Raw genomic sequence first — 12,494 nt, 5'->3', positions numbered from 1 at the left:
CCCTGACTTGCTAAAACAAAAGCTGAGGGCAAAGGTGATGGACTGGCCAAGCGTGTCTCCAGACGTAAACCCTATTGGGCATCTGTGGGGGATCCTCAAATGAAAGGTGGAGGAGTGCAAGGTCTCTAACATTTACCAGCTCCATGATGTCATCATGGAGGAGTGGAAGAGGACTCCAGTGGCAACCTATGAAGCTCTGGTGAACTCCATGCCGAAGAGGGTTAAGGCAGTGCTGGAAAATAATGGTGGCCACACAAAATATTGACACTTTGGGCCCAATTTGGACATTTTCACTTAGGGGTGTGCTCACTTTTGTTGCCAGCGGTTTAGACATTAATGGCTGTGTGTTGAGTTATTTTAAGGGGAAAGCAAGTTTACACTGTTATACAAGCTGTACACTCACTACTTTACATTGTAGCAAAGTGTCATTTCTTCAGTGTTGTCACATGAAAAGGTATAATAAAAGTTTTACAAAAATGTGAGGGGTGTACTCACTTTTGTGAGATACTGTGTATGCAGTAACTCATTGGTGATAAGAAAAACAAGCAATATGTGAACAGTAGAAATAAACTGTATCAGAAACACTCAATGGGTGTAGAGAGCAATTCCCAATAAACTCTGTACTGGGGCAATCCAAACAAAGGAGTGCTAGACCACCATGACAGCCCAGCAGCCTGTAATATAATTCCAACTTTTTTTCTCCTGATCAGCTCGTTGGGGCCCAACTCTTGGGGCGTTAAGGTTAATGTCCCTTTAAAAAGTAATACAGGCATTAATTCTGTGTACATGCAGACAACACTGTCCTTTTTTGGTCAAAGTGTAATGTGGTTTTGGCCAGTGGCCTCCTACCAACTCCTGTGTCAGCAGGTGACCATCTTTGCTTACTGTGTGAAGCACAGCCATCCAGTGTCTTCAGCGGCCTTCCCTTTGATCAGGCAATGGGCTAAACCAAACATCCATTGCTCTTTCCAATGACCCAATATGTCTGTTACTGTGTGCCTCTTAGATGCAGCAGTGAGCAGTCTGCCATCAGCCAAAGGTGCATTCAGTCCATTCAAAACAGCCTTCAAACTTATTTTCCTTAGCCCAGGAAAAGCAGCAGGGAACCAACCCTCCTCTTCCTCACAGTATCTTGTTGGAACTGCCATTTCCTCCTTCCAGCTCACCAAGCCAGCTCAGTCTGTCAGAACTACACCTCCCACAATCTTAGCAGTCCACATCCTGTGTGCCTTCCTATTGGGTAGAGAATGGGCTCGACACTGGCTCCACACAACTTCACAATAGGAGTCTCATCCTGTAGCTGTGCCTGTGTAAAAGTCTTCTCTGCTGCCAGCCACAGAACCATTTTCCTTTCAATGCTGAACACTGGGCTACATTTGTATTTCTATCCATCCAGTCCTGAGATTTACACAGCATTGTAACACAGCACAGCACTGTCCGGAAAAGCGAGACCTTCATTTTCTTACTTGTTGCTCAGCAACAATAACAGATCTTGTTCCTCTCTCGACCTGTGACTGTACAGTGAAAGGAGAAGCAGCAGACCAATAAGCTCATCTCTCTGCCACTCTGCTCTCTTCTCCTGTTGGTATGCGGCTTGCATTGCAGCACAGCTGGTTGGCACCTTCTACTGTTTCTCTCTCCTCCAGTCTAGTCTTTGCTGTACACAGACTGTAGAAGACACATAACTAGTCAAATATACAGTAGGTACTTACAATGCTTGCATTTAACAAATACAGTACATCCGGAAAGTATTCACATTGCTTCACTTTTTCCACATTTTGTTATGTTACAACCTTTTCCAAAATTGATTAAATGTATTACTTTCCTCGGAATTCTACAAACAATACACCATAATGACAGTGAAACAAGTTTGTTTTAAATATTTGCACATTTTTTAAAAATAAAGAAATGAAATAAATCCCATGTACATAAGTATCACAGCCTTTGCTCAATACTTCATTGAAGCACCTTTGGCAACAATTACAGCCTCAAGTATTTTTGAGTATGATGCTACAAGCTTGGCACACCTATTTTTTTTTTCAGTTTCTCCCATTCTTCTTTGCAGGACCTCTCAAGCTCCATCGGGTTGGATGGGGAGCATCGGAGCACAGCCATTTTCAGATCTCTCCAGAGATGTTCATTGGGGTTCAAGTCTGGGCTCTGGCTGGGCCACTCAAGGACATTCACAAAGTTGTGCCATAGCCACTCCTTTGTTATCTTGGCTGTGTGCTTAGGGTCGTTGGCCTGCTAAAAGACGAACCTTCCCCCCCAGTCTGAGGTTCAGAGCACTCTGTAGCAGGATTTCATCAAGGATGTCTCTGTACATTGCTGCATTCATCTTTCCCTCAATCCTGACTAGTCTCCCAGTTCCTGTCGCTGAAAAACATTCCCATAGCCTGATTCTGCCACCACCATACTTCACTGTAGGGATTTTATTGGCCAGGTGATGAGCGGTGCCTGGTTTCCTCCAGACATGACGCTTGTCATTCAGGCCAAAGAGTTCAATCTTTGTTTCATCAGACCAGAGAATTTTGTTTCTCATGGTCTGACAGTCCTTCAGGTGCCTTTTGGCAAACTCCAGGTGGGCTATCATGTGCCTTGTACTGAGGAGTGGCTTCTGTCTGGCCACTCTACCATACAAACACGATTGGTGGAGTGCTGCAGAGATGGTTGTTCTTCTGGAAGATTTTCCTCTCTCCACAAAGAAATGCTGGAGCTCTGTCAGAGTGACTATCGAGTTCCTGGTCACCTCCCTCAGTGTACAGTGTGGGATAGGGCAAAACTGAGAATGTACAACTCAGGTATCAGAATGGAATGGTGTAGCGGTGAGAATGTCTGAGACAAGATGTGTCACCAGTAGCAGCCCTGGTCACCTCGGACTAAGGCCCTTCTCCCCCAATCGCTTAGTTTGGCTGGACAGCCTGCTCTAGGAAGAGCCCTGGTGGTTCCAAACTTCTTTCATTTACGGATGATGGAGGCCACTGTGCTCATTGGGACCTTCAATGTTGCAGAAATTTTTCTGTACCCTTCCCCAGATCTGTTCTTCAATAATATCCTGTCTCGGAGGTCTACAGACAATTCCTTGGATTTCATATCTTGGTTTGTGCTCTGACATGCACTGTTAACTGTGGGACCTTATATAGACAGGTGTGTGCCTTTCCAAATCATGTCCAATCAACTGAGTTTACTAGAATCAAGTTGTAGAAACATCTCAAGGATGATCATTGGAGACAGGATGCACCTGAGCTCAATTGTGAGTGTCTTGGCAAAGGCTGTGATACTTATGTGCATGGGATTTTTGCGTTTTCTATTTTTAACCACTTAATCCCCAGCCCTATTTCAGACACTTTTTGTTTACAAGTTAAAATCAGTATTTTTTCCTAGAAAACTACTTAGAACCCCCAAACATTATATATATTTTTTTAGCAAAGACTCTGGAGAATAAAATGGCGGTCATTGCAATATTTTTTGTCACGCGGTATTTGCGCAGCGGTCTTTAAAACGCCATTTTTTTTGGAAAAATTACAAAAAATCACATTTCACTGCATTTAAAAAATACTAAACAGTAAAGTTAGCCCATTTTTTTTGTATATTGTGAAATATGATGTCACGCCGAGTAAATAGATACCCAACATGTTATGGTTTAAAATTGCGCACACCCGTGGAATGGCGACAAACTACGGTCAATAGAAATCTCAATAGGCAACGCTTTAAAAATTTTTAACGGTTACCAGTTTAGAGTTAGAGTGTAGCTCTTTTTTTTAAACTCTGGCGATCGCGGCAATACCTCACATGTGTGGTTTGAACAGCGATTTCATTCGCGGCTCGACTTCGGTATATGTTTTCTTTCGTGCGCGAGCTAACGGTGACGGGGGCGGCTAAAAATTTTTTTTCCTATTTATTTATTCATTTTTTTTTTTACTTTATCACAGGTTTTTTAAAAAAAAAAAAAGTGATCACTTTTATTGCTGTCACAAGCAATGTAAACATCCCTTGTGACACCAATATGCAGTGACAGGTACTCTTTATGGAGGGATCGAGGTTCTAAAAGACCCCAACCCCCTCCACTACACTTCCATGTATGCAAAACGCCGAAAACTGCGTTTTTGCATACAGTCGTTTTTTAAATCTGCTGCCTTTTGCAGCAGAGTAACCCGGAAGTGACGTCATGGACGTCGCCTCCGGGTTACGTCATCGGAGACCCGATCGAAGCCGCTTCCGGCTTAGATCGGGACTGCATCCAGCCGGCGGACGCGCCGGCTGGTTGCTCGGGTCACCCGGTGGGACGGGAGACCCGGGCAAAGCTGCGGAAGGGGGGGATGTCCCCTCCCGCTCACCCGGGTAACGATCGGGCGGCTCCCGAGCCGCTTTGTTCCTTACCGACGGAAAGCCGACCGCCGGCTCTAAACCACGGTACTGGGATGGTGCCTCTAGCTAGAGGCATCATCCCGGTAAAACACCGCAAAGTTAGGCGACGTAAATATACGTCACTTTGCGGTAAGTGGTTAATACATTTGCAAAGATTTCATATAAACTTTTTTTATGTTGTCATTATGGGGTATTATTTGTTGTGAATTTTGAGGAAAATAATGAATTTAATCCCCTTTGGAATAAGGCTGTAATATAACAAAATGTGGAAAAAGTGATGTTCTGCGAAAACTTTTGAGATTCACTGTACATTTAAAGGATGTGTTAATACTTTATTCATGTGTCCCTTTTTATCCGCATGGAGAACAGCTTGCCCTAAAATGGAAATGTATAAAAGTGGGTTTAATTCAGTTTGGAACAAAGAATTTCTCAGATATCTGATATGTTTAACCACATTAAGACCGCCCGCCCGCCCGCCCGCCGCAGATTTACTGCAGCAGGCAGTCTCTCCTGAGCGAACCAATGTAACCCTTACGTAGGTCACACGCGTAGTGCTGGGGGAAGCGCACACCACCTGCGGCGTGCTCCTGCCCCCACTAGGCAGCAGGGATGCCGATGCACGGGGGTGACAGCTGCGATTGCCGCTGGGCACCCGCGATCGTTCCCCGCTGAGAGAACACAGCTGACCGTTCTTCTCCCTGAAATGAGCACAGAGCACCTGTGATCCTCCTATATAGGATCACAGGTCTCTATGGTCATTTCACAAGCCCCTCCCCCATACAGTTAGAAAACACCCCCTAGGCTAACACTTAACCTTTTTATCACCCCTAGGTTAACCCCTTCCCTGCCAATGTCATTAGTACAGTAACAGTGCATATTTTTAGCACTGATTACTGTAGCAATGTCACTGGTCCCCCCAAAAATGTCAGTTAGAGGTCCGATCTGTCCCCCCCGCAATGTCGCAGTCCCGCTAAAAATCACAGATCGCAGCCATTACTAGTAAAAAATAAATAAATAAATAAAAATGACATAATTCTTTCCCCTAGTTAGTAGACGAGATAACTTTTGCGCAAAGCAATCAAAATACGCTTATTGGGATTTTTTTTTTTTTTACCAAGAATATGTAGCAGAATACAAATTGTTCTAAAAGGATGAAAATTTTTTATTTTATTTTTTTTTCTTTTTATTATTGGGAATGTTGTATAGCAGAATGTAATAATATATATATATATATATATATATATATATATATCAATTTGGGAAAATAGAGAAATACAGTTGATCATAGACCTTACTACCGAGCCCGCATCCTAATTGTGAAATATATCAAAGAGTAGGGAACAAGGAGATGGAATTACCATGCAATCACCGGGTTGTGGGATAGAGGCCCAGGTGATACTCCCAGTAGGAGGGGGAAGTGGACTTTGAAGGGCTGGTATAGTAGTGAACAACAAAGGGATTAAAAATATAATATTTTATTCAAAAAGACAATACATCATTAAAAACATACACAGAAATACATGGACATATTTGGCATATGTACAGTGGGTACGGAAAGTATTCAGACCCCCTTAAATTTTTCACTCTTTGTTATATTGCAGCCATTTGCTAAAATCATTTAAGTTCATTCTTCTTCCTCATGAATGTACACATAGCACCCCATACTGACAGAAAAACACAGAATTGTTGACATTGTTGCAGATTTATTAAAAAAGAAAAACTGAAATATCACATGGTCCTAAGTATTCAGACCCTTTGCTCAGTATTTAGTAGAAGCCCCCTTTTGATCTAATACAGCTAGGAGTCTTTTTGGGAAAGATGCAACAAGTCTTTCACACCTGGATTTGGGGATCCTCTGCCATTCCTCCTTGCAGATCCTCTCCAGTTCTGTCAGGTTGGATGGTAAACGTTGGTGGACAGCCATTTTTAGGTCTCTCCAGAGATGCTCAATTGGATTTAAGTCAGGGCTCTGGCTGGGCCATTCAAGAACAGTCACGGAGTTGTTGTGAAGCCACTCCTTCGTTATTTTAGCTGTGTGCTTAGGGTCATTGTCTTGTTGGAAGGTAAACCTTCGGCCCAGTCTGAGGTCCAGAGCACTCTGGAGAAGGTTTTTGTCCAGGATATCCCTGTACTTGGCCGCATTCATCTTTCCCTCTATTGCAATCAGTCGTCCTGTCCCTGCAGCTGAAAAACAGCCCCACAGCATGATGCTGCCACCACCATGCTTCACTGTTGGGACTGTATTGGACAGGTGATGAGCAGTGCCTGGTTTTCTCCACACATACCACTTAGAATTAAGGCCAAAAAGTTCTATTTTGGTCTCATCAGACCAGAGAATCTTATTTCTCACCATCTTGGAGTCCTTCAGGTGTTTTTTAGCAAACTCCATGCGGGCTTTCATGTGTCATACACTGAGGAGAGGCTTCCGTCGGGCCACTCTGCCATAAAGCCCCGACTGGTGGAGGGCTGCAGTGATGGTTGACTTTCTACAATTTTCTCCCATCTCCTGACTGCATCTCTGGAGCTCAGCCACAGTGATCTTTGGGTTCTTCTTTACCTCTCTCACCAAGGCTCTTCTCCCCCGATAGCTCAGTTTGGCCGGAAGGCCAGCTCTAGGAAGGGTTCTGGTCGTCCCAAACGTCTTCCATTTGAGGATTATGGAGGCCACTGTGCTCTTAGGAACCTTAAGTGCAGCAGAAATCTTTTTTTAACCTTGGGCAGATCTGTGCTTTGCCACAATTCTGTCTCTGAGCTCTTCAGGCAGTTCCTTAGACCTCATGATTCTCATTTGCTCTGACATGCATTGTGATCTGGAAGGTCTTATATAAACAGGTGTGTGGCTTTCCTAATCAAGTCCAATCAGTATAATCAAACACAGCTGGACTCAAATGAAGGTGTAGAACCATCTCAAGGATGATCAGAAGAAATGGAAAGCACCTGAGTTAAATATATGAGTGTCACAGCAAAGGGTCTGAATACTTAGGACCATGTGATATTTCAGTTTTTCTTTTTTAATAAATCTGCAACAATGTCAACAATTCTGTGTTTTTCTGTCAGTATGGAGTGCTATGTGTACATTCATGAGGAAGAAGTATGAACTTAAATGATTTTAGCAAATGGCTGCAATATAACAAAGAGAGAAAAATTTAAGGGGGTCTGAATACTTTCCGTACCCACTGTATCACAAACTTGACTTATCCATGTAGTAACATTGAGATGTGGCTATGGTTGGTTCGACGCGTTTCGCCTGATTGAAACAATTAGCTTCTTCAGGAACCAAAAAAGTTCTAGGCAACAATGGCCTCTGATATAGATATTAACAGAAAAGAAGAAAAAACAAAAATTATAAAGGAACACATCATGTGTACATATAGTCAACAAACTATGCCTTTGACAGTTAGTATCAAGGCAGGTATACAAGGATATATTAATATGTTAACTTGCTCACCTAGGTCATATTGTAGGTTAGCTGGAAAAAGGGTTCAAGATGCCCAAATCGTCCAATGCGAGCCGGGACAAACAGAGCCTTCCTCCAACAGATCCTACAGAGGGATCAGGGTCCCTCTGATGATATAGGGTGGATCGGACCTCTTCCAAGTATACCCCAATGATTATTTATCTCATTATTCAGTGCAGATGGATGCCCCCCATATATTAATATGGAGGTGCTGACAAAAATTGGCACGGTAGTAAAGGGTAAAATGTATCAGCCCAGATAGCTCTGCAAAGCTGGTATAGGAACAAAATATGAAAAAAGAACAATATTAGGAAAATATTGTGGCTAAACAGCCAAAAAAAAAGATTACTATAAGTAAAATGTAGCAAATCAAAGTTCCTTTGTTGTTGTTGCTCACCTATATTAGAGGTAGATACTGCATGGAGGTCCGAGTGCCGATGCCTGCGGCACAGTTTGCCGCTGCTGTCGGCGTGCTCGCCTCGTGGGCTATTAAATAGGAAGAGATCCCACCGGAAATGCGACGCTAGCAGCGTCATAACGTCACTTCCGGTGCGGGCGCAATGCATCTGCGTCACTACCGGAGTGGCGGAAGATGGTACTGCAGCCAGGGAGGCGGTGCGCACTAATCCCATTATTGGGAGAGGAGCAAACGCCCGTGGGGGGGCGTATCTCCTCTGCTTTGCGCCCGAATCCACCCAATGTGGGGAAAGCTCATAACCGACCGGGCTCACATTAGGACAACCCGACATCAGCAGAACCCTATAAAACAAAATAGAGAAAAAAAACACATAATAGGTTATTAATAAATCCCACATTACTAGACAACAGAGAAAAAAACTGCTTACAAGGGACCAACTAAATAAACGTTGTTAATCCCTATATGCTGAGTTGGCAAGAGAAATATCTCTCATTCATGATATACCAATAATTGAGACCATAATTATAAACTATTAGCAAAATAAATTTTGCAACTAAACCAAAAATGTTAGAAGGAAAAAAAATAAATAATAAATATTAATGATTAAACATTAAAACATTAAAGGACGTGTGAGTATAACCCACGTTATTTTTTTGGTAGACTTGTAATAAATGAGGGAAAAAAAAAAAAAAAAAAAAGGGGGAAGGGAAAGGGAAAAGAAGGAAAAATAGATATTTCATATAGAGGAGGATATTTCAGGAAATATATTCAGAGAAATGGTTTATATGACACTGCTGTGTTCAAACCCGGCCATTTTGTGGCCTGTTGGTTAAAGATCCATTTTGCCTCCCTCTGGAGGATGATCTTGTCGGTATTACCACCTCGTGGGTTGCTGTTTATCACTTCTAAGACCGAGAAGGAGACCATATGGGGGTCGAAACTGTGGTTGAGACCAACATGTTTGCATATAGGGGTAAATATAAGTCCTACTTCTAGATAATACAGATGGTCGTATATCCTTTGCCAAAATTTTCTTTTTGTTTTCCCTATATAGAAAGCTCCACATCTACATGTGGCTAGGTAAACAACCCCCTCGGTCTGACATGTAGCTGAGAATTTAGGCCTTAAGGTTCCTCCACGTGGCAGGGGAAGAGTGTTGCCCTCCCTTACCCACGGGCATTGATCACAAACTCCACACCTATGTGTCCCTAGTTTACTTTCAGGATCCATAGGGGCGGGAGGCCTATAGTGACTATGAACAAGTGAGTCGCCCAGGGATTTGGCCTTTCTAAAGACCAGTTCTGGTCTAGGTCTGACATACTTAGATATTGTTAAATCATCAGTTAGAAAATGCCAGTTTTTGGACAAAATGGAACGGATTTCTTGATGATGACTGTTATAGGTAGTTATCATTTTGGTAGTGGGAGAGGGTTCCTGTTTTTTAGGAGTGTAAATGAGGTCCTCTCTGTTTTGTGATTTGGCCTTCTGATAGGCTTTTTTTAGAACCCTGTTGCTATACCCCCTCAATTTGAGTCGTTTTTTCAGGGCCCCTGCCTCCCTCTCAAAGTCCTCCTCCCTCCCGCAGTTACGGCGGATCCTTAAATATTGACAATAAGGAATGTTACGTACTAGTGGTTTAGGATGGCCACTCTGAAAATGCAGAATGGTGTTACCGGCTGTATCCTTACGGTACAGGGAAGTGAATAAGGTTCCATCGGGAGATAGGTGTATGTAGGTGTCTAAGAAAGAGATCACCGATTTGCTGTGCTGCATGGTAAACTTTAGGTTAAATTGATTAACTGAAATGAAATGCATGAACTCCATGAGCTGTTCATACGATCCCGTCCACACCACCAGGACGTCATCAATATATCTCTTCCAAAAGAGAATATATTCGAAAAAGGGTGACGCCTCCTCGTCCGAGAACAGGTAGCGCTCCCATCCCCCCAGGTACAGGTTGGCATACGATGGGGCACATGCCGTCCCCATCGCTACCCCCTGCACCTGGAGGAATGTTTCGTCGTTAAAGGTAAATAAATTTGAGTTCAGAATGAACTCAAGAAGTTGCAATACAAAATCAGTACGAACCCAATTGGAGCGCTCCTGTTCTCGGAGGAAGGAGGACGCCACCTCAAGACCTCGAGTATGAGGTATTGAGGAATAGAGTGCCTCAATGTCAATTGCTACCAGCAATGACTGTGAGGGCACAACCATCCCTTCAACAACTTTGAGTAGTTCTACCGTGTCTTTTAAGTAGGATGGTAAACTGGCCACCAATGGGCGCAGTTGACTGTCAACATACCGGCTTGCCATTTCCAATATGCTGCCAATACCAGATACAATTGGACGTCCTGGTGGTGGGACGGTTTTCTTATGGATCTTGGGGATGGAGTAAAATGTAGGCGTAATCGGCCATTTAACAAATAAATATTCAAATAACTCTTTGTCAATCACATTGTTGTAAGCAGCATTAGAAATTAAAGCATGAAACTCAGCATTTTTTGTGGTGATCAATGTCTCAGACACCCTAGAATACCACTCCTCATTGGAGAGGATGGCCATACACATATCAATATATTGATCACGATCCATGACGACCACATTGCCACCCTTGTCCGAGGGTTTAATGACAATGTGGTCGTCATGGATCAAGCGATCAAGAGCTCGCCGCTGCGGGGGGGACAGATTGGACTCGAGATGGGAGGAGGGGACAAGGTTTTCAAAGTCCTTTGTTGTTTGCTTCAGAAAGGCCCAGACTGCTGGGCAAGTTTGTAGACTTGGAAAATTAGTAGATTTGGCTCTAAATTGGGGTTCAGAGGGGGGCTCAGGTTCCTCATCAGATGAAGGTGGAGAATCAGGGTCATTTATAGGTCCTCCACTTTCATCTAGAAGTTGGATCAATATTTTTAGCATTTTAAAATCATTGATTTTGAAACCTTTGTAGGGATCCTCGTGTGTTCCATCTTTATCGCGTTTCTTTTGATTCTTGTCGAATAAGTATTTATAGGTGAGATTTCTCGCGAAAAGATGGAGGTCCTTTGTGATTTCAAATTTATTGACCCTTTCTAGTGGACAGAAGCCTAACCCCAGCCTAAGAATGTCCAGTTCATCAGCAGTTAGTTGCCGAGATGATAAGTTGACAACATCTAATCCGAGAGGGGAGGTGCCGGTTTTATCAGGTGTATGTCCAATGTACCTGTTTTCTTGTTTCCCAGCGCCTGCTGTCCGTTGGGACCTGCAGGAGCTGGGATAAGGCCTAAAGGGGCCTCAATAGGTAAACTTGTTTGTTTATTTTTAGGTTTGGTTCCAGTGTTGGAAGATGTTTGAGACGGGTCCATCTCTGTATTGAACATAGAGTACTGATTATGCTCTGTTCTAGACCCATATATATTTGTTAAGCCCCTATCAGTATGGGGAAGCTGTTTAGGTTTCGGTGTCGTTTCATGTGGCGACACCGACCTTTTTTGAGGTTTTTCCTGTTGGAAGTCCATGCGGTTCAGTCCTCCCCTTGAGGATGGTCTGCCCCGCTTTGGCTTGCCCCTCTGTGCTTGATTAGTACTTTTGTAAGACGAGGCTGAGGATGACAAGGAGGCTTCGGATTCTGTTCTAACAATATTATTGTTGTAGTTAGTATTTCTAGGAAAATTTTGTCTATTCCTTTTTTGCCAGTTCATTTTATTCCATTTGTAAGCTGTACCGCTTGCAAAGGCTAATCTATCTTTCATATATTTAAAGTCCTTTTTACCAATGATTTCTTTGTTAAATCGTTCTAGAAATTGAGTTAACTCTTGCTCTTTTCTAGTAAAATCCGTAGTTTGTGAAGCTGGTTTGTTGGTTTGAAGCAAACCAATCTCCTTGTCAACCTCTTCTAAGTCTTTTGAATATTTGTTTTTCAAAAGTTGCATCATTTTTGCTGAGCAGGCTGTGAGATTATTTTCCCACTGTTCACGGAAAATAGGGTCAAGAATTTCAAACGAAGGAAAAACCTGGATACGCAAACCAATTGGGTTGACTTCATCTCTTAGGTATTTGTCAAAATACCTGATGTGCCAACCCAAATTGGACTTGCGTTCCATAAGTTTCTTTAATTTTTGGAAATATACCTCCATAGTTATATCATTAGGGGCGTATGTTGTACATGTCTGCTGAATAGAATCCAAGAATTTCTCCCAGGCAGGACCTGTTAATTGTGCCATGATAAATGTTAAGAAGAAAGTCCCTCTCTATATAGAACGGAAGAAAAAAAAAAAA

General features: G+C 42.9%; 1 protein-coding gene across 1 annotated transcript in view; it reads right to left on the bottom strand.

The window, feature by feature from the left end:
* The window catches only part of LOC309548304 (olfactory receptor 6N1-like), a gene marked incomplete at both ends in the record, with an annotated part of 32,487 nt that extends 21,652 nt beyond the window's left edge, over window positions 1–10,835 (bottom strand). Inside the window, one exon of the mRNA XM_082248243.1 lies at window positions 10,332–10,835. Within this exon, the coding sequence (XP_082104369.1) occupies window positions 10,332–10,835 (504 nt within the window). The remainder of the gene's footprint in view (window positions 1–10,331) is intronic.
* Between the last annotated feature and the right edge of the window lie 1,659 nt (window positions 10,836–12,494).

This window comes from Pelophylax lessonae (assembly GCF_965119305.1).
Source record: "Pelophylax lessonae genome assembly, chromosome: 2".
NCBI lineage: Eukaryota > Metazoa > Chordata > Amphibia > Anura > Ranidae > Pelophylax > Pelophylax lessonae.
This window is presented reverse-complemented; position numbering and strand designations above follow the sequence as displayed.